Source organism: Rhinopithecus roxellana, chromosome 13, assembly GCF_007565055.1.
Source record: "Rhinopithecus roxellana isolate Shanxi Qingling chromosome 13, ASM756505v1, whole genome shotgun sequence".
In the NCBI taxonomy this organism is placed as follows: domain Eukaryota; kingdom Metazoa; phylum Chordata; class Mammalia; order Primates; family Cercopithecidae; genus Rhinopithecus; species Rhinopithecus roxellana.
Genome location: NC_044561.1, coordinates 69960281 through 69981688, shown reverse-complemented (window position 1 = coordinate 69981688; position 21408 = coordinate 69960281). Strand labels below are relative to the sequence as shown.

The window sequence follows — 21408 nt, the reverse complement described above, 5'->3', positions numbered from 1 at the left end:
TTCCCGGCTGCCCCCGCGCGCCAGGCACTTCCGGAAGTGGCGGCGCTCTAGAGGAAGTGCTGGTCGGCGGCGGGGACGAAAGGGGGGCGCCGGGCCGCTCTAGCTGGTGAGGCTGGCGGGCTCTCTATGGCGGCGGCTGGGAAACCGCACGGGGGAGGTGCCCTGTCTGGGGAGAGGGGACCGCGGTTTGCGGGGACGCGGCCCTGGCTAGACGGCAGAGACGCCGGGCGCGGGGGCGGGGCCGGCCTGGAAGGCAGCGGGCACTGCGGGTGGGCTCGGCGGAGGGCCGGGCGGCGGGGCGCCCCGCGGGGAGGGGTCTCCGGAGTGACGCGGGACCCGGCTAGCGGCGAGCCCAGGGCGGCTCGGAAGGGAAACGCGGAGCCTGAGCGGGGGTACCCGGTCTGCGACCTCTGCGCTGGGAGCTGTGCCTCTGAGCCGGTGTCTCCCCGAGGGAAAGGGGACGTGCCCGTGCCCATGCCCGCCCGCAGTCTGTGGGGCCGGTCCCGAGACGTGGGGCCGGTCCCGAGACGTGGGGCTCACCTGGCTTCTCTTCTCGCAGCCCTGGTCCAGCGCCTCCCTGTCTCAGCATGGACGAGGAGAGCCTGGAGTCGGCCTTGCAGACCTACCGTGCGCAGCTGCAGCAGGTGGAGCTGGCCCTGGGCGCCGGCCTGGATTCGTCTGAGCAGGCGGACCTGCGCCAGCTGCAGGGGGACCTGAAGGAGCTCATCGAGCTCACCGAGGCCAGCCTGGTGTCTGTCAGGAAGAGCAAGTTGCTGGCCGCGCTGGACGAAGAGCGCGCGGGCCAGGAAGATGCTGAGTACCAGGCTTTCCGGGAGGCCATCACTGAGGCGGTGGAGGCACCAGCAGCAGCCCCTGAGTCCGGATCAGAGACCGTTCCTAAAGCAGAGGCGGGGCCGGAATCTGCAGCAGGTGGGCAGGAGGAGGAAGAGGGAGAGGACGAGGAAGAGCTGAGTGGGACAAAGGTGAGCGCACCCTACTACAGCTCATGGGGCACTCTGGAATATCACAACGCCATGGTTGTGGGAGCGGAAGAGGCGGAGGATGGTTCGGCGGGTGTCCGTGTGCTCTACCTGTACCCCACTCACAAGTCTCTGAAGCCGTGCCCGTTCTTCCTGGAGGGAAAGTGCCGCTTCAAGGAGAACTGCAGGTAAAACCCTTTGTTATGAGGATGCCAACCTTGGGGCGTAAGGGGCACGCACACAGGGTCGGGTCAGGATGGGCCCTCCCTTTGCTTTGCAGTTTTGTCTCAGCATCTTGGGGCAGGCATGCTTTGTGACAGCAGTGGCTGTGTTCAGGCGTCTGCGTCTTTCTTCTGGGGTAAATCAAGAAGCACAGAAGGTGGCCGGGTGCGGTGGCCCACGCCTGTAATCCCAGCACTTTGGGAAGTCAAGGCAGGCAGATCACCTGAGGTCAGGAGTTCAAGACCACGCTGGTCAACATGGTGAAACCCCATCTCCGTTAAAAACACAAAATTCAACTGGTCGTGGTGGTGCGCACCTGGGGTCCTAGCTACTCAGGAGGCTGAGGCAGGAGAATTGGTTGAACCCAGGAGGCCAAGGTTGCAGTGAGCGGAAATGGAGCCACTGTACTCCAGCCTGAGCAGAGTGCAGTGGCGCGATCTCGGCTCACTGCAAGCTCTGCCTCCCGGGTTCAAGCAATTCTCCTGCCTCAGCCTCCCTAGTAGCTGGGATTACAGGTACCCACCACCATACCTGGCTAATTTTTTTGTATTTTTGTAGTAGAGACGGGGTTTCACTGTGTTAGCCTGGATGGTCTCGATCTCCTGACCCCGTGATCCGCGCCTCAGCCTCCCAAAGTGCTGGGATTACAGGCATGAGCCACCGTGCCTGCTTTTTTTTTTTTTTTTTTGGAGACAGAGTGTCACTCTTGTCGCCCAGGCTGGAGTGCAGTGGCATAGTCTCAGCTTACTACAACCTCCTTCTCCCGGGTTGAAGTAATTCTCTGCCTCAGCATCCAGAGTATCTGGAATTACAGGTGCCTACCACCATGCCTGGCTAATTTTTTGTATTTTTAGTAGAGACAGATTCACCATCTTGGCCAGGCTGATCTTAAACTCCTGATCTCGTGATCCACCCGCCTCAGTCTCCCAAAATGCTGGGATTACAGGCGTGAGCCATCACGTCTGGCTACTTTTTGTAGTTTTAGTAGAGGTGGGGTTTTGTCATGTTGTCCAGGCTGGTTTCACACTCCTGAGCTCAAGTGATCCACCTGACCTGGCCTCCCAAAGTGCTGAGATCACAGGCATGAGCCACTGCGCCCGGCCCTGTTGTTAGTTTTATTCTCTAGAGTTCAACCTGAAAATTTTACTTTTATGGAGATTTTCAAACTTACCTCAAATTAGAGAGCTTAGCATAATCACTGCCCATGGTCCATCATCCACGGTCCATCATCCAGTGTCCTCATTGATTCACATTTTGCCAGTCTTGTTTTGTTTGTTCTCCCTGTCCTACTTTTTTCTTTTTTGGACCATTTTAAAGCAAATTCCGGCCGGGCGCGGTGGCTCATGCCTGTAATCCCAGCACTTTGGGAGGCCGAGACGGGCGGATCACGAGGTCAGGAGATCGAGACCATCCTGGCGAACACAGTGAAACCCCGTCTCTACTAAAAATACAAAAACTAGCCGGGCGAGGTGGCGGGCGCCTGTAGTCCCAGCTACTCGGGAGGCTGAGGCAGGAGAATGGCATGAACCCGGGAGGCGGAGCTTGCAGTGAGCTGAGATCCGGCCACTGCACTCCAGTCCGGGCGACAGAGCAAGACTCCGCCTAAAAAAAAAAAAAAAAAAAAGCAAATTCTAGAAGTTACTGGGTTTTTCCAACTATGAATACTTCAGAGTGTATCTCTAATCTAACTGATTAGGAAATTACTTAAAAAGTAACTTTTTGGAAGTGCAAGTCGATGTGAGGACAAAAAAGAGTAACTTCCGTAATAGGTAATAGTATTACATTAAATGGTAACACATTTAATGGTAATACCTCTTCCATATTCAAATATCCACAATTATTACTGTGATGTCTCTATTTCTGTAAGCTTTATTTTTGCTCCTGTTTACTTTCCTCTTAGAAGAAATATTTACCAAGACTTCTAGTAGGTAATTTTCTTTTTTAGCCAATAGTTCTGGCTGACCACGTAATCATCCCTAGTTCTAGTTCTTTGAGTATCTTCGTCTTTTTTCTTTTGAAACCAGATCTCGCTGCTCTGTCACCCATGCTGGAGTGTAGTGGCACAATCTTGGCTCACTGCAATCTCTGCCTCCCTGGCCCAAGCCATCCTCCCACCTCAGCCTCCCTAATAGCTGATACTCCAGGCGTGTACTGCCACGCCTAGCTAATTTTTGTATTTTTTGTAGAGATGGGATTTCACCATGTTGCCCAGGCTGATCTCGAATTCCCGATCCCCTTGATGAGAGATCTGACACATCCCTGTGATGCTTCCTCTGGGCCAGGCATTGCTCCAAGAATTTCATACACATTCATTCATCTGTGCAGCAGCCCCATAGGTAGGCCCTGCAGTCACACCATTTGACAGGGGAGGAAACAGGAATAGAAGAACTGAGTGGCCCAAGGCTTCGAGGCTCAGAGGGCTCTGGTTGCCCCCCGCCCTCGTTCCATCCCCTGCTCCACCCGGTGCTGCTTGCCGTGTCAGCATCAGGCCTGATCTGAAGGCTTCTGGAGCATCTTACAGACACCTACCTTGCCACCATTCAGGACTGATAAATTCTCTTGGATTTGTGTTGGACTTTTTTTTTTTTTTAAACGGAGTTTCACTTTTGTTGCCCAGGCTGGAGTGCAATGGCGCGAACTCTACCTCTCAGGTTCAAGGGATTCTCTTGCCTCAGCCTCCCGAGTAGGTGGGATTACGGGCGCCTGCCACCACGCCCAGCTAACTTTTGTATTTTTAGTAGAGGCAGGGTTTCACCATGTTGGCCAGGCTGGTCTCGAACTCCTGACCTCAGGTGCCCCCACCTTGGTTTCCCAAAGTGCTGGGATTACATATGTGAGCCACCGCGCCCGGCCCAGGTTTCTCTATATATTCTGGATGTTCATCCCTTGTGAAGTGCGTGGTTTGCAGACATTTGCTGCTATTGTCTGGGTTGTCTTTTCGCTCGATACAGTGTCCTTTGATGCACAAACATTTTACATTTTGATGCAGTTCAATTTATTGTTTCTGTATTGCCTGTGTCTTTGTCGTCAGATTTAAGAAACCATCGCCTCATCCATGCATATGAGGATTTTCACCTATGTTTTCTTCTAAGAGTTCTGTAGTTTTAGCTGTTAAATTTAGGTCTTTGATCCATTTTGAGTTAATTTTTGTATATGTTATTAGGTGAGGGTCTACTTCATTCTTTTTTTTGAGACAGAGTCTCGCTCTGTCACCCAGGCTGAAGGGCAGTGGCGCGATCTCCACTCACTGCAAGCTCTGTCACCTCCCAGGTTCACGCCATTCTCCTGCCTCAGCCTCCCAAGAAGCTGGGACTACAGGCGCCCACCACCACTCCCGGCTAATTTTTTTTGTATTTTTGGTAGAGACGGGGTTTCACTGTGTTCGCCAGGATGGTCTCGATCTCCTGACCTCGTGATCCGCCCGCTTTGGCCTCCCAAAGTGCTGGGATTACAGGCATGAGCCACTGTGCCCGGCCCCACTTCATTCTTTTGCATGAGGATTTCCAGTTTTCCCAGCACCATTTGTTGAAAAGAATGCTTTTTCTCCACTGAATGGTCTTGACTGTCTTGTCCAAAATCAATTGGCCATACATATATGGGTTTATTTGTGAGCTCTCTCTTCTCTTCCATTGGTGTATATGTCTTATGCCAGTACCACACTGTTTTGATTATTATAGCTTTGTAATAAGTTTTAAACTCAGGAAGTGGTAGTTATTCACCATTTGCTCTCTTTTTCAAGATTGTTTTGTTTCTGGATCCTTTGCAATTTCATATGAATTTTAGGATCGGATTGTCCAATTCTGCATAAAAGACAGTTTGAATTTTGATGTGGATTGCACAGAATGTGTAGATATGTTTGGGGCATATTGCCATCTTTACAATATTAAGCCTTCTGGCTGGGCCTGGCAGCTCATGCCTATAATCCCAGTACTTTGGGAGGCTGAGGCAGGCATATCGCTTGAGGTCAGGAGTTCAAGACCAGCCTGGCCAATGTGGTGAAACCCCATCTCTACTAAAAATAAAAAACAAATTAGTTGGAGGTGGCGCACACCTGTAATCCCTGCTACATGAGAGGGTGAGGCAGGAGAATCACTTGAACCTAGGAGGAGGAGGTTGCAGTGAGCTGAGATCATGCCACTGTACTCCAGCCTGGGCAACAGAGCGAGACTCCATCTTTTTTTTTTTTTTTTTTTGAGAGAGAGTCTCACTCTGTTGCCCAGGCTGGAGTGCAGTGGCCGGATCTCAGCTCACTGCAAGCTCCGCCTCCCAGGTTCACGCCATTCTCCTGCCTCAGCCTCTGGAGTAGCTGGGACTACAGGCGCCGCCACCTCGCCCGGCTAGGTTTTTGTATTGCGAGACTCCATCTTAAACAACAACAGTAACAAAAGATAAAAGCAATATTAAGTCTTCCAATTCATGAACGAAAGATCTGTCCATTTATTTAGGTATTTAATTTATTTCGACAGCGTTTTGTACTGTACAAGTCTTGCACATTCTTGGTTAAATAAGTATTATTTTTGATGCTTCTCTAAGGTCTTGTTTTCCTTTTTTTTTTTTTTGAGACAGTCTTACTCTGTCACCCAATCTGGAATGCAGTGGCACAATCTCGACTCACTGTAACCTCCACCTCCCGGGTTCAAGCGATTCTCCTACCTCAGCCTCCCAAGTAGCTGGGGTCACAGGTGCCTGCCACCACACCCAGCTAATTTTTTCTTTTTTTTTCCTCACTCTGTTGCCCAGGCTGGAGTGCAGTGGTGCAGTCTTGGCTCACTGCAAGCTCCACTTCCTGGGTTCACACCATTCCCCTGCCTCAGCCTCCCGAGTAGCTGGGAATATAGGCGCCTGCCACCACGCCCGGCTAATTTTTTGTATTTTTAGTAGAGACAGGATTTTACCATGTAGCCAGGATGGTCTTGAACTCTTGACCTCAGGTGATCCGCCTGCCTCGGCCTCCCAAAGTACTGGGATTACAGGCTTGAGCCACCGCGCCCGGCCGTTTTTTTTTTTAAAGATAGGGTCTTGTTCTGTCACCCAGGCTGGAGGGCAGTGGCATGATCATGGCTCACTACAACCTCAAATTCCTGGGCTTAGGGGATCCTCCTACCTCATCCTCCTGAGTAGGTGAGACTACAGGTGTGAGCCGCCATGCCCAGCTAATTTTTTAATTTTTCTGTAGAGGTATAGGGTCCTGCGTTGCTGCCTAGACTGGTCTTAAACTCCAGGGCTCAAGCAGTCTTGCCTCAGCCTCCCAAAGTGCTGGGATTACAGGCGTGAGCCACCGCGCCCGGCCTTGAGTCAGTTGAGATAGTTTGCATGCACATTTCTAGGAATTTGTCCGTTTTGTCTTACGTTATCTCATCTGTTACAATTGTTCATAGTATCCTTTTACAGTCCTAGTTATTTCTGTAAGATCAGTAGTAATAGCTCCACTTTCTCTCTTGATTTTAGCAATTTGAGTCATCTCTTTTTTTTTTTTTTTTTGAGATAGAATCTCACTGTGTCACCCAGACTGGAGTGCAGTGGCATGATCTTGGCTCACTGCAACCTCTGCCTCCCAGGTTCAAGCAATTCTGCCATAGCCTCCCGAGCAGCAGGAATTACAGGCATGAGCCACCACGCCCAGCTAGTTTTGTTTTGTTTTTTGTTTTCTGTTTTTTTTTTTTTTTTTTTTGAGATGGAGTCTCTTTCTGTCTCCCAGGCTGGAGTGCAGTGGTGCAATCTCGCTCATTGCAACCTCCGCCTCCTGAATTCCAGCAATTCTCCTGCCTCAGCCTCCCGAGTAGCTGGAACTATAGGTGTCACCACCATGCCTAGCTAATATTTGTATTTTTAGTAGAGACAGGATTTCACCATGTTGGCCAGGCTGGACCTCAGGTGATCCGCCCACCTTGGCCTCCCAAAGTGCTGGGATTACAGGCGTGAGGCACCGCGCATGGCCTATTTTTTCTTCTTGGTCAGTTTTTCTAAAAGTTTGTCAACTGTGTTGGTCTTTTTTGTTGCTGATCTCTATTGTTTTCCCATATTCTGTTTCATTTCTTTCCATTTTAACCTTTGTTTCGTTTTTTCTGCTGGTTTGGGTTTAATTTGCTCTTTTTTCCCCTAATTCTTTAAGGTGTACAGTTAAGTTATTGATTTGAGATGTCTCTTTTTTCTTCTCTTCTTTTTTTTTTTTTTGCTGTTGAGACGGAGTCTCCCTCTGTCACCCAGACTGGAGTGCAGTGGAGTGATTTCAGCTCACTGCAGCCTCTGCCTCCCAGGCCATTTTCCTGCCTCAGCCTCCCAAGTAGATGTTTCTTGGCCAAGGTGTTTCTTTTTGAATGTAAGCATTTACTGCTACAGATTTCCCTCTAAACACTGCTTTCACTGCATTCCATAAGACTGTTTTTTGTTTGTTGTTGTTTTGTTGTTTGAGACACAGGCTCACTCTGTTGCTGTTTGGAGAGCAGTGAAGTGATCATAGCTCACTATAGCCGTGAACTCCTGGACTCTTATCAGTCCTCCTGCCTCAGCCTCCCAAGTAACTGGGACTACAGGTGTACACCACTGCACCTAACTAATTTCTTTTATAAGTTTTTGCAGAGGCCAGGCCCAGTGGCTCACACCTGTAATCCCAGCACTTTGGGAGGAGGAGGCAGGCAGATCACCTGAGGTCAGGAGTTGGAGACCAGGCTGGCCAACATAATGAAACCCTGTCTCTACTAAAAGTACAAAAATTAACTGGGCATGGTGGCTCATGCCTGTAATCCCAGCTACTCAGGAGGCTGAGGCAGGAAAATCGCTTCAACCCGGGAGGTGGAGGTTGCAGTGAGCCGAGATTATGCCATTGCACTCCAGCCTGGGTGACAAGGTGACAAGAGTGAGAATCCGTCTCAAAATAAAGAAAAAAAGAAAAAGCCAGGCACAGTAGCTCACATCTGTAATCCCAGCACTTTGGGAGGCCAAGGCGGGTGGATCACCTGAGGCCAGGAGTTTGAGACCAGCCTGACCAACACGGTGAAACCCCGTCTCTACTAAAAATACAAAAATTAGCCAGGCATGGTGGCGGGCGCCTGTAATCCCAGCTACTCAGGAGGCTGAGGCAGGAGAATCAATTGAACCTGGGAGGCAGAAGTTGCAGTGAGCCAGGATCACGCCATTGCACTCCAGCCTGGGTGACAAGAGCAAAATTCCATCTCAGAAAAAGAAGAAAAAAAAAGTTTTTGCAGAAACAGGGTTTCACTTTGTTACCCAGGCTGGTGTCAGACTCCTGACTTCAAGCAGTCCTACTGCGTCGACCTCCCAAAGTGCTGAGATTATGGGCATGAGCCACTGCACCCTGCCACCTGGCTGTTTTGTTCTGTTGTATTTCCATTTTCATTGATATCAAGATATCCTAATCTCCCTTTTTTTTTTTTGTTCGACTCATCAGTTATTCAAGAGTGTCTTTATTTCTGCATATTTGTAAATTTTCCAAAAAAAAAAAAAATTGTTGTTTTTTTTTTTTTTTGAGAAAGAGTCTTGCTCTGTCACCCAGGCTAGAGAATAGTGGTGCACAATCTTGCCTCACTGCAACCTCTGCCTCCCGGGTTCAAGTGATGCTCCCACCTCAGCCATCCTAGTATCTGGGATTACCAGCATGTGCCACCACACCTGGCTAATTTTTATATTTTAGTCTTACTGTGTTGGTCAGACTGGTCTTGAATTCCTGACCTCGGGTGATCTGCCTGCCTTGGCCTCCCAAAGTGCTAGGATTACAGGCGTGCACCACCGTCCCCCCTCCCCCATTTTTTTTTTTAATAGAGAGAAAGTCTCACTGTTGCCCAGGCTGGTCTTGAACTCCTGAGCTCAAGCAATCATCCCTCCTTGGCCTCCCAAGGTGCTGAGGTTACAGGTGTTAGCCACAGTGCCTGGCCTTCTTTCAAGACTTTAAAAATGTCATCTCGGCCAGGCGCAGTGGCTCACGCCTGTAATCCCAGCACTTTGGGAGGCTGAGGTGGGCGGATGACGAGGTCAGGAGATCGAGACCATCCTGGCTAACACGGTGAAACCCCATCTCTACTAAAAAATACAAAAAATTAGCTGAGCGTGGTGGTGGGCGCCTGTAGTCCCAGCTACTCAGGAGGCTGAGGCAGGAGAATGGCATGAACCCGGGAGGCGGAGCTTGCAGTGAGCCAAGATCACACCACTGTACTCCAGCCTGGGCGACAGAGCAAGACTCCGTCTCAAAAAAAAAAAAAAAAAATGTCCTCTGACTGCCTTCTGGCCCAATAGTTTCTGATGAGAAATTGGTTGTTAATCTTATCGAGGAACCTTTGTACACTGACTGTTCACTTCTCTCTTGCTGTTTTAGGAAATTCTCTGTCTTTGGGTCTCAGCAGTTTGATTGTAATGTATCAGTGTGGATCTCTGACTTTATAAGCTACTTGGAGTTCATTGGACTTACTGGATGTGTAGATTCACGCCTTCCATTAAATTTGAAAAGTTTCAGCTACTATTCAGGCATCTTGAGATGCTAGTTTTCTTTCTTCCTGTCTGTTCGCCGCTTCTGGAGCTTCGTCATGCCCGTGTTGGCGTGCCTCGTGGTGTAACACAGGTCCCTTGGGCTCTGACCATTTTTCTTTCTTCTTCTTTCTTTCTACTCCTTCTTTTGGGTAAATTCAGCTGACCTGTCCTCAAGTTCACTGTTTCTTTCTTCTTCCTTCTCAAATCTGCTGTTGAAGCTTCTGGTGAAATTTTCACTATAGTTATTGTACTTTTTAGCACCAAAAAAATTTTCTTTTTTTCTATAAAATTATCACTTTACTAATATTCTCTATTTGGTTAGACATGGTTCTTTTGCTTTCCTTTAGTTCATTATCCATGGTTTCCTTTATTTTTAAATTTATTTTTATTTAGTTATTAATTTTTTTTTTGAAATGGAGTTTTACTCTTATCACCCAGGCTGGCGTGCAATGGCACAATCTCCGCTCACTACAACCTCCGCCTCCTGGGTTCACGCGATTCTCCTGCCTCAGCCTCCCAAGTAGCTGGGATTATAGGCATGTGCCACCCACCTAATTTTTGGTATTTTTAGTAGAAACTGGGTTTCACCACGTTGGCCAGGCTGGTTTCGAACTGCTAACCTCAGGTAATCTGCCCGCCTCGGCCTCCCAAAATGCGGGGATTACAGATGTGAGCCACTGCACCCAGCCTCTTTTTTTAGTATATTTAAGATAATTGATTGAAAGTTTTTGTCTAGTCATTCAAATGTCTAGGCTTCTTCAGGAACAGTTTCTATTAATTTCTTTATTTAAAAAAAAATTTTTTTTTAATATTCTTTTTTTTTTTTTTTTTGAGATGGAGTCTCACTCTATAGCCCAGGCTGGAGTGCAATGGCTTGATCTTGGCTCACTGCAACCTCTGCCTCCTGGGTTCAAGCGATTTTCCTGCCTCAGCCTCCTGAGTAGCTGGGACTATAGGTGCTTGCCACCGCGCCTGGGTAATTTTTTGTATTTTTAGTAGAGACATGGTTTCGCTATGTTAGCCAGAATGGTCTCAATCTCCTGACCTTATGATCCTCCTGCCTTGGCCTCCCAAAGTGCTGGAATTACAGGCGTGAGCCACCGTGCCCGGCCTATTTTGTGTGTGTGTGTGACAAAGTCTCCCTCTGTCACCCAGGCTGTAGTGCAGTGGCACAACCCTGGCACACTGCAGCCTTAATTGTCCAGGCACAAGTGATTCTCCCACCTTAGTCTCCTGAGTAGCTAGAACTACAAGCATGTGCCACCATGCCTGGTTGGTTGTGTTGTCGTTACTGTTTTAGAGACAGGGTCTTGCTACATTGCTCTGACTGGTCTTGAACTCCTGGGCTCAAGCAGTCATCCCACCTTGGCCTCCCAAGGCGGTGAGATTACAGGTGTGAGCCGCTGCGCTCGGCCTGTTGATTTCTTTATTTCCGGGGAATGGGCCACACTTACTTGTTTCTTTGCACGCCTTGTACTGTTTTGTTGAAACCTGCACAAGTTGAAGATGATCGTGTGGTTACTTTGAAAATCGGATCCTCCGCCCTCTGCAGGGTCTATTGTTGCTGTTTGTTGTGGATTGTCGTTTCTCATTTGTTTAGTTACTTTCCTGACCTTTTTGAATAAAGACTGTATTCCGTCAGTGGTGCTTGTTTCTGTTCTGTTAGGTTAGTGGTTAGCTTGTGCTTTGAAAGAGATTTCTTTAATTGTCTATCGGCAAAAGGATAAAGAGACTGGGCGCGGTGGCTCACACCTGTAATGCTAGGACTTTGGGAAGTGGAGGCGGGTGGATCACTTGAGGTCAGGAGTTTAAGACCAGCCTGGCGAATATGGTGAAACCCTGTCTCTACTAAAAATGCAAAAATTAACTGGGCATGGTGGCATCCGCCTATAGTCCCAGCTACTGGGAAGACTGAGGCAGGAGAATCGCTTGAACCCAGGAGGTGGAGGTTGCAGTGAGCCAAGATGGTACCACTACACTCCAGCCTGGGCAACAGAGCGAGACTCCGTCTCAAAAAAAAAAGGATACAGAGCATCTTCCATCCTTTCCAGGTTGCCTCTGTACAGGGGCGAGTCCTTCAGTGCCCGCCAGGCTGTTCACGGCTCTTCCTCACCCTTTACTTCTCGCTCACATGGAGCCTAAGGGTGAGCCAGAGGTGAAAGCTGGGGGCCTCCTCAGGTGTTTCTGAGCACCTGTCTAGCCCCCGCTGTGTGCATGGCCTTCTGGATTTCCAAGCATGAACAGGAGGTTTCCAAAGCCCTTAGACCTTCATGTAGCTCTTCCCAGCCTCTTCCTTCCTAGACTTTTCTGTCCACTCTTTGTCCATCTGTTGTTGTCCCTGCTCCTGCAACTTCAGGTCATACCTGCCTTTAAATCCCTTCAGACCGGGCGCGGTGGCTCACACCTGGCACTTTGGGAGGCCAAGGTGGGTGGATTGCTTGAGGTCAGGAGTTTGAGACCAGCCTGGCCAACATGGTGAAATCCCGTCTTTAGTAAAAATACAAAAATGAGCTGGGCGTGGTGGTGGGTGCCTGTAATCCCAGCTACTTTGGAGACTGAAGCAGGAGAATTGTTTGAGCCTGGAAGGCGGAGGTTGCAGTGAGCTGAGATCATACCACTGCACTCTGGCCTGGGCGACAGAGTGAAACTCCATCTCAAAAAAAAAAAAAAGCAGCCGGGTGCGGTGGCTCAAGCCTGTAATCCCAGCACTTTGGGAGGCCGAGACGGGCGGATCACGAGGTCAGGAGATCGAGACCATCCTGGCTAACACGGTGAAACCCCATCTCTACTAAAAATACAAAAAATTAGCCGGGCGAGGTGGCGGCGCCTGTAGTCCCAGCTACTCAGGAGGCTGAGGCAGGAGAATGGCGGGAACCCGGGAGGCGGAGCTTGCAGTGAGCTGAGATCCGGCCACTGCACTCCAGCCTGGGAGACAGAGCGAGATTCCGTCTCAGAAAAAAAAAAAAAAAAAAGCCTTCAACAGCACCACCCTGGAGGCTGCCCCAGCCCTGAGAGAGTTTGAGGGGGTGAAACAAAGGCAAGCCCTTCAGGGAGATACTAGAAAGGTCCAAATGCATAAGCATGATTCTTTGAGAAAAGCTCTGTGTCATCCCTTCTGACACCAGCAAGCCACACCAGAAACGCAGATTGCCTTCCTGGTGGCCACATGTGAGCTGGTAGTAGTGGCCAAGCAGAAATACCCCAGCTGTCCTGAAATTTAGCAGGGTCTTACTTCATTGAGCAATCATCTGGTTCGTAGACACCGGAGTTCCAGAAAAGTTTATTGTGAGGTTTTGACAGTTTAATAGAAAAAAGTTTATTGTGACGGTTTTGACAGCTGAATAGTTGCTTTGCTGGAGAGGCAGATCCTTGAGCTGCCGATGCCATCATTTTAGTGATATCCAGCTCTGTTGCTGAATTTTTAGCTATGCTGTTTTAAGTTATTTTCTTAGTGGTTGCTCTAGAGATGACAATGTGCATCTTTTTTTAATTTTTTATTTATTTTTATTTTTTTATTTATTTTTTGAGACGGAGTCTCGCTCTGTCGCCCAGGCTGGAGTGCAGTGGCCGGATCTCAGCTCACTGCAAGCTCCGCCTCCCAAGTTCAAGTGATTCTCCCGCCTCAGCCTCCCGAGTAGCTGGGATTACAGATGCATGCCACCACGCCTGGCTAATTTTTTGTATTTTTAGTAGAGATGGGGTTTAACCATGTTAGCCAGGATGGTCTCAATCTCCTGACCTCATGATCCGCCTGCCTCGGCCTCCCAAAGTGCTGGGATTACAGGCGTGAGCCACTGCACGCGGCCTTAAATTCTATTTTTTACTCTGGCTTCTTAGCAATTGCTTCTGTGTTCGCATATGGTAGTGGTCAGCCATTGATTTGGGCAAGAGGGTATGTCAAACACTCCTAATCCAAAGGCTCCCCGCCACCCCGTGGGGTTTCAGAGCACGCTAGGAGTTCAGCCAGCCCTCTCTCTTTGCTTTCACTTTCCTCTGGCCTCTCTTGGAGCTCCCAACACCTGCAGTGGTTTCCTCCAACACCTGCAGTGGTTTCCTCAAGAGCCAGGCCCTTCTTGGGAGAGCTGAGCCCTTCTGTGGCTCTCTGATTTTCAGAGTCTTCCTGGTAAGTATCTGGCTGGCCCAGTGCTCACTCCAGCTGGGATCACAACCCCAGATGATCAGTTTTCTTTGTGTTTATCGAGTCACCACTTTTAACTACGAGGTCTGGGTTTTGCCTTCTGTCCCACATCTACCTCTGCTGGTGTTGGGTTTTGCAGCCAGCCCTGACCTGGTAAAACACTCAGGTTTGCTGACTCAGGAGTAGGAGCCAGTGGCAGCCCCAGGTGCAAAGGCTGCAGACTTCCCAGTGTTCTGACCCAAGGCCCATCATTTTTCAAGAAGGATCTCTTCCCAGTGAGTTCTCAGCTTTGGTCAGTTTCCCGAACTCTGAAAAGTTCTGAATCAGTGAGTTTTGATAATTTTGTCTAGTTTTAGATTTTTTTTTGAGACTGAGTTTCACTTCATCACCCAGGCTGAAGTGCAGTGATGCGATCTCGGCTCACGGCAACCTCCGCCTTTTGGGTTCAAGTGATTCTCCTGCCTCGGCCTCCCGAGTAGCTATAATTATAGGCACACGCCAATTACACCTGGCTCATTTTTAAATTTTTGGTAGAAGCAAGGTTTCACCATGTTGGCCAGGCTGGTCTCAAACTCCTGACCTCAAGTGATCCGCCCACCTCAGCCTCCCAAAGTGCTGGGATTACAGGTATGAGCCACTGCTCCCGGCCTAGATTCGATTCAGCGACCTCTCTACTTGGGTGTGGCTGAAACTCTGAAGCTTCTTTTAGTTTTAGATGTTACTTGTTTTCAGGGTTAGTCTCTGCTTACTCTGGAGTGTATTTCTGTCAATGCTGTGAGGCAGGTAATTGGGTTGGGACCTTTAATGATCTTTAATGTATGAAAACCCAGTTTTTAATTTTGTCTTACGAAATCCGGGGTCTTTCTCTCCGCACCCCACCTGCGATTCTCTTACGAAATCCGGGGTCTTTCTCCCCGCACCCCACCTGCGATTCTCTTACGAAATCCGGGGTCTTTCTCCCCGCACCCCACCTGCGATTCTCTTACGAAATCCGGGGTCTTTCTCCCCGCACCCCACCTGCGATTCTCTTACGAAATCCGGGGTCTTTCTCTCCGCACCCCACCTGCGATTCTCTTGTGAAATCCGGGGTCTTTCTCTCCGCACCCCACCTGCGATTCTCTTACGAAATCCGGGGTCTTTCTCCCCGCACCCCACCTGCGATTCTCTTACGAAATCCGGGGTCTTTCTCCCCGCACCCCACCTGCGATTCTCTTACGAAATCCGGGGTCTTTCTCCCCGCACCCCACCTGCGATTCTCTTACGAAATCCGGGGTCTTTCTCCCCGCACCCCACCTGCGATTCTCTTACGAAATCCGGGGTCTTTCTCCCCGCGCCCCGTCTGCGAGGCTTTCTCTGCACGCGAGGCTTTCTGTAACGGAGGCTCTCGCTGGGGCTCTCCTTTGCTCCGTTGATCAATTAGCCTGTTCTTTTGGTTTTCAGTTAAGTTCATGGATATGCCATTAACTCAGCTACTCTCCATGGTTAGAAATGTAGGTTATTTCCAAGTTTTTCGTCTTTGGTTAAGTCTTTACATGCATTCTCCTTAACAATCATGTCGCTGAGGCGGAAGGATTACATGAGCCCAGGAGTTCAAGACCAGCCCGGCCAACATGGCAAGACCTTGTCTCAACAAAAAAATTCAAAAATTAGTTGGCATAGTGGCATACTCCCCTGGTCCCAACCACATGGGAGGCTGAGGCAAGAGGATTGCTTGAGGCCAGGAGGTCGAGGTTGCAGTGAGCACACCATGCACTTCAGCCTGGGCAAGACAGCAAGGCTCTACTGCACAAAAAATAAAAAAATCATAGAAGCACTTTCTGGGTTAAAGAGTTTACAAATTTCAAGGCTTTTAATATTGTCAAATATTCTAGAAGAGGTTTGATTAATTGATCGTATGCGTGTGTTGAAGGGGCGTATTTAATCGAATTCACTCTGGGTTTAGCCCTTTCTTTTTGAATGTGTTCTCTGTTTCCCTTCAGCCAGTCTCTGCTGTAGTGCATTTGAGGCACAGTCCTGTAGCCCCTGGTTCTCCATGGTCATTGGCAGGGCACTGTGCGCCTACGAGCAGTAGGCACGAGAAGGAACTGCCCAAAATCCTGGCCTGGGGAGGTGTACGAGGCCACCTTTGTCTACCCATGAGACAAACTGCCTGTCCCACCTCACTCTGCTCCGCCCACCCGTTCCCACTGGAAAGACAGCCCTGGCTGCATGTCATGGGCTGAAGGCCTGTCCTCAATTGCTCTTGTTTTGTTGTTTTGGAGACAGCCTCACTCTGTCGTCCAGGCTGGAGTGTGGTGGCACAATCTCGGCTCACTGCAACCTCCGCCTCCTGGGTTCAAGTGATTCTTGTGCCTCAGCCTCCCGAGTAGGTGGGACTACAGGCACGCGCCACCATGCCCGGCTAATTTTTGTATTTTTAGTAGAGATGGGTTTCTCCACGTTGGTCAGGCTGGTCTTGAACTCCTGACCTCGTGATCCACCCGCCTCGGCCTCCCAAAGTGCTGGAATTACAGGCATGAGCCACCGCGCCTGGCCACTCTGTTGCTTTTGTGGGGTTAAAAGAAACTTCCTTTTGAAACGATGGCACGGCAGCAGTGGATGGCGGTTAGTTTTTCATGTCTTTATTTGGCAAAGTTGAAGATTGCGCTCCTGTCTGTCCCCACATTTCCTTTTCATTCTCTCTCTCTGTGTCTTGGTTTTGGTTTTAATTTTACTGGTTCACTGATATCTGAAAGTCAAGGCACCGCTATTTCATAAGCAGGTTCTCCTGGTTTGGGGGAGGACTCAGTCATAGGAGCACATGCACACCCCCAACACCTCTGCCTTGATGAACTGGCGTTGTGGCTTTCTGTGCAGTAGTGAGACTGTGGGAGCTGCTGTCAAAAGGGTGCTGCTGCAGTGGGACTCCAGCAGAGGCAATGGGACACACGGGGCATATTCTTCTGGAGCAGCCAAGTCCATCCTGAGAGAGAAAATGCGGGTGTCTGTGTGTGAGATGTGTGTGTGATGTGTGTGCGACTGTGTGTGCATGTGCATACGTGCGTAAAGTGTACAGTAGGCCCTTGGTGTGTGTGTGTGAGACTGTGTGCGTGTGCATATGTGTGTAAAGTGTACAGTTGGCCCTTGGGGTGTGTGTGAGAGACTGTGTGTGTGCATGTGCATACATGTGTAAAGTGTACAGTAGGCCCTTGTGTGAGTGTGTGTGAGAGACTGTGTGTGCATGTACATATGTGTGTAAAGGGTACAGTAGGCCCTTTGTGTGTGTGAGAGACTGTGCATGTGCATACGTGTGTAAAGTGTACAGTTGGCCCTTAGTATCCGCAGGTTCCATAACCAATTCAACCAATCTCGAGTCGAAAATAATTGGGGAAGAAAAGGATGGCTGCATCTGTACACTGTATAACAACTATTTACATAGCGTTTACATTGTATCAGGTACTGCAAGGACTCTAGGGATGATTTAAAGTATATGGGAAGATGTGCATAGGTTGTATGCAAATACTATGTCATTGTATATAAGGGACTTGAGCATCCTTGGGTTTTGGTGTCCGCAGGGGGTTTCCCACGGATACCAAGAGACTACTGTATGTGTGTATGCAAGTGTGAGAGTGTATGTATATGCATGTATGTGTATATGTGCATGTCATGTGTGTGCATGTGTGCATGTATGTGTATATGCGTGTATGGGTGTATATGTTCGTGCATGTGACAGTCTGCGTGTGTGCGCATGTGTGAGTGCATGTGCACATGTGTGGGTGAGGGCACGTTTGTGCGATGTGTGTGAGCATGTGTGTGCGCATGTGTGGGTGAGTGCATGTGTGTGCATGTGTGTGGGTGAGAGGGTGCGTGTGTATATCCATGTATGACTGCATATGTATTTGCATGAGTGTGTGAGTGCATGTTTATACATGTGTGAGGGTCTCTGTATGTGTATGACTACACGTGTATGTTAATATGCATGTATGTGTGTGCATGTGTATATGTGTACGTGTGTATATATGTATGCGTGTATCTGTGTATATGCATGTATGTGTGTATGCATGTGTTAGTGCGTGTGTGTGTATGTGTACGTGTGTATATGCAGGTGTGTACGTGTGTATATGCATGTGTGTGCACCTGTGTGTATGTGCACGTATGCGTTAGTGCATGTGCATGTGTGTACGTGTGTATGTGTGTATATGCAGGTGTGTATATGCACACGTGTGTATGTGCATGCATATGTGTATGTGTGTGTGTATGTGTGTATGTGTATATGTGTGTGTATGTGTATGTGTGTATGTGTGTATGTATGTATATATGTGTGTGTGTATGTGTATATGTGTGTGTTTATGTGTGTGTATGTATGTGTATATGTGTGTGTGTGTATATGTGTATGTATGTGTGTATATGCATGTGTCTGGCTCCCTCAGGACAGTGCCCAGGCGGATGGGTCAGTGCTCCTGGGTTTATTTGCCCCTGGTGGCCCATGTCTGAGCCCTGGCCCCTATGGCTCTGTCTACAGGTTCTCCCACGGGCAGGTGGTCTCTCTGGATGAGCTGCGCCCCTTCCAGGACCCAGACCTGAGCTCCCTGCAGGCCGGCTCTGCGTGTCTGGCCAAGCACCAGGATGGCCTCTGGCACGCGGCACGCATCACCGGTGAGGCTGGCCGTGGAGGCCTCCCGGGAACACCCTCCCAGGCTCCACACGTTACTACTGCGTGGTCGCTCCCCGCCCCCTGCGCGGCCGCTCCCTGCCTCCTGCGTGGCTGCTCCCTGCCTCCTTTGGGATGAGTGTTGGGACTCTGGCTCTGGGCCCGAAATGAGCACATCTACCCTCAGCCTCTGCCCTGCCTTGCTCCTGATGTCCAGGGTGGTTCCCCATCAGTGGCACCTGCTGTCAAGGATGCTGACCTGCAGCTTGTCTCTGCCTCTAGATGTGGACAATGGCTACTACACAGTCAAGTTTGACTCGCTGCTGCTGAGGGAGGCCGTGGTGGAGGGGGACGGCATCCTGCCCCCACTGCGCACAGAGGCCACAGAGTCCGACTCAGACAGCGATGGCACAGGTGACTCCAGCTATGCCAGAGGTATGGCAGCAGCTGTGGAACCCAGGAGCCAGGAAGGTGGGGTCACCCTGAGAGGCTCCTGGCTTTTGAGGGCACCGACCATCTAACCAAACTATTGGAGAGAGTGACCACAGCGAGGGCGCCAGCCGTGCCTGGGGAGGCCGTGTGGGGCAGGGGTACAGGAGTGCGAGTGAAGGGCTGGGGTAGATCCGTGGTGGCCTTTGTCTTCAAGGAGTGTGGGTACAACAGCTACAGTCTCATTGATGGGAGGCCATGGTCATGGCTGTGGCCATGGGAGAGGAGGCGCCGGAGTTGCCAAGGAAGTCACAGAAAATGACCAACTGATGGGGCCTGGAGTGCAAGAGGGGCAGCTCCTCTGCATGGCTTCTCAAACTTGGGACCTGGGTGCCTGGTGGATCCTGGCAGACAGAGGTTGTGTTTAGACAGCCAGGGTGGAAGCTTCGGGAATGGGAACTAGTGGCCAGTGTCCAGCTCTCCAGAGGAGTGTGTGTATGCGTGTGTGTGTATATGCGGGAGGTCACCTGACCCAAGCATGGTGGGCTGAGTCCAGGAGGGGTCTGCATGTTGAAGGTGTACCCAGGGATCAGTGATGGTGGTTTCTGAAGCCCCATGTCCCTGGTGAAGGAGGACCAAACCAAGGACTCTGTGAGGGCAGGTGAGGAGCTCACGGCCTTGCAAAGGTGGAGAAGGGCAGGGGCAGGAGAGGGCTATGGAGGAGGGGCCACGGTGCAGGAGGCTGTGGGGATTGCCATGCACTCTGCCTGGTGTCACATGCCCATAGCAGCCTCAGTGACAGAGCACGGAGCCCCAGAGGTGGGGTGTTGGGGCTCTGCCCAGGATCTGAGCTCATTGGTCAGAGCCCAGGTCACCATGCATAGTCCTCTGCCCTGGCCGGGCCACTGCCCTCTGTCCCTCTCTTGCAGTGGTGGGGTCGGACACTGTGGACTCCGGGACCTGCAGCTCTGCCTTTGCCGGCTGGGAGGTGCACACGCGAGGCATAGGCTCCAGACTCCTCACCAAGATGGGCTATGAGTTTGGCAAGGGTGAGTACAAGCTGCCCTGGAGAAGTGGGCAGAGGCTGCAGCAGCACAGCCCAGGTCCCGCAGCCATCAGGTTCCCGGGGTCCCGCAGCCATCAGATTCCCGGGGGTCCCGCAGCCATCAGGTTCCCGGGGGTCCGGCAGCCGTCAGGTTCCCGGGGGTCCGGCAGCCGTCAGGTTCCCGGGGGTCCGGCAGCCGTCAGGTTCCGGGGGTCCGGCAGCCGTCAGGTTCCGGGGGTCCGGCAGCCGTCAGGTTCCCGGGGGTCCGGCAGCCGTCAGGTTCCCGGGGGTCCGGCAGCCGTCAGGTTCCCGTGGGTCCGGCAGCCGTCAGGTTCCCGGGGGTCCCACAGCCGTCAGGTTCCGGGGATCCCGCAGCCGTCAGGTTCCCGGGGTCCGGCAGCCACAGCACTGCCGTTCCTGTGCTCAGGTTTGGGCCGACACGCAGATGGCCGGGTGGAGCCCATCCATGCTGTAGTGTTGCCACGAGGGAAGTCGCTGGACCAGTGTGTGGAGACACTGCAGAAGCGGACCAGGGTTGGCAAGGCTGGCACGAACAAGCCCCCCAGGTGCCGGGGAAGAGGAGCCCGGCCTGGGGGCCGCCCACCTCCTCGGAATGTGTTTGACTTCCTCAATGAAAAGCTGCAAGGCCAGGCTCCTGGGGCCCTAGAGGCTGGGGCAGTCCCAGCGGGGAGGAGGAGCAAGGACATGTACCATGCTAGCAAGAGCGCCAAGCGGGCCCTGAGCCTGCGGCTCTTCCAGACCGAGGAGAAGATCGAGCGAACCCAGCGGGATATCAGGAGCATCCAGGAGGCTCTCACCCGCAACGCTGGCCGGTACGTGTGGGGCCTGGCTCAGGGCAGAGGGAAACCCAGGGTGGCCCTGCCCCCAGGACACCTGCGGGAGGTCGCCTGACCCAAGCATGTCAGGCTGAGTCCAGGAGGGGTCTGCATGTTGGAAGACGGGCAGTGGGCACACGGGCAGTGGACATGGCAGCCTGGGGCTGGCAGCATGGCCCGGGACCCCACACTGACTGGTGAGCCCCTCTGCAGGCATAGCGTGGCGTCAGCCCAGCTGCAGGAGAAGCTGGCAGGAGCCCAGCGCCAGTTGGGGCAGCTCCGGGCTCAGGAAGCGGGCCTGCAGCAGGAGCAGAGGAAGGCAGACACCCACAAGAAGATGACTGAGTTCTAGAGAACCCCGCAAGCACTATGGACGAAGTGTGGGACCCCAGCACGCGCTGCCCTCAGGAAGACCAGTGTTGCCCGAAGAGGGGCCAGCCTGCTGGCCTGGGGCGTGCGGACCCTGCTGAGTGGAGACGGGGCTGCAGGGTCCTGTCTGGACACTTTCTTGCCCACCTGCCAGTGTCGGGCATTTCCTTGGCAAGGACATTAAAGTGATTTCATCACGGTGTCATTCAGTGGAGATCAGCTGGCTGCAGGGTCTCTGGGGAGAGAAGGGTCTGTGCAGGGCTGTGGTGAGGCGAGCT

The 21408-nt window shown here is 51.3% G+C and overlaps 1 protein-coding gene across 2 annotated transcripts; it reads left to right on the top strand.

Moving 5' to 3' along the window:
- The first annotated feature begins 3 nt into the window (after positions 1 to 3).
- Positions 4 to 21335, top strand: ZGPAT (zinc finger CCCH-type and G-patch domain containing). 2 transcript variants are annotated; one of them, XM_010365236.2, is made up of 7 exons: positions 4 to 106; positions 560 to 1168; positions 18323 to 18456; positions 18734 to 18886; positions 19810 to 19929; positions 20353 to 20758; positions 20975 to 21335. In XM_010365236.2, the coding sequence occupies exons 2-7, from the start codon at positions 588 to 590 to the stop codon at positions 21111 to 21113; spliced, it is 1533 nt and encodes a 510-aa protein (XP_010363538.1). In that variant the 5' UTR covers positions 4 to 106; positions 560 to 587; the 3' UTR covers positions 21114 to 21335. The 2 variants fall into 2 exon arrangements, with proteins under 2 accessions (XP_010363538.1, XP_010363539.1); XM_010365237.2 differs by having other exon boundaries at positions 18734 to 18865; positions 20975 to 21332.
- The last annotated feature ends 73 nt before the right edge of the window (positions 21336 to 21408 follow it).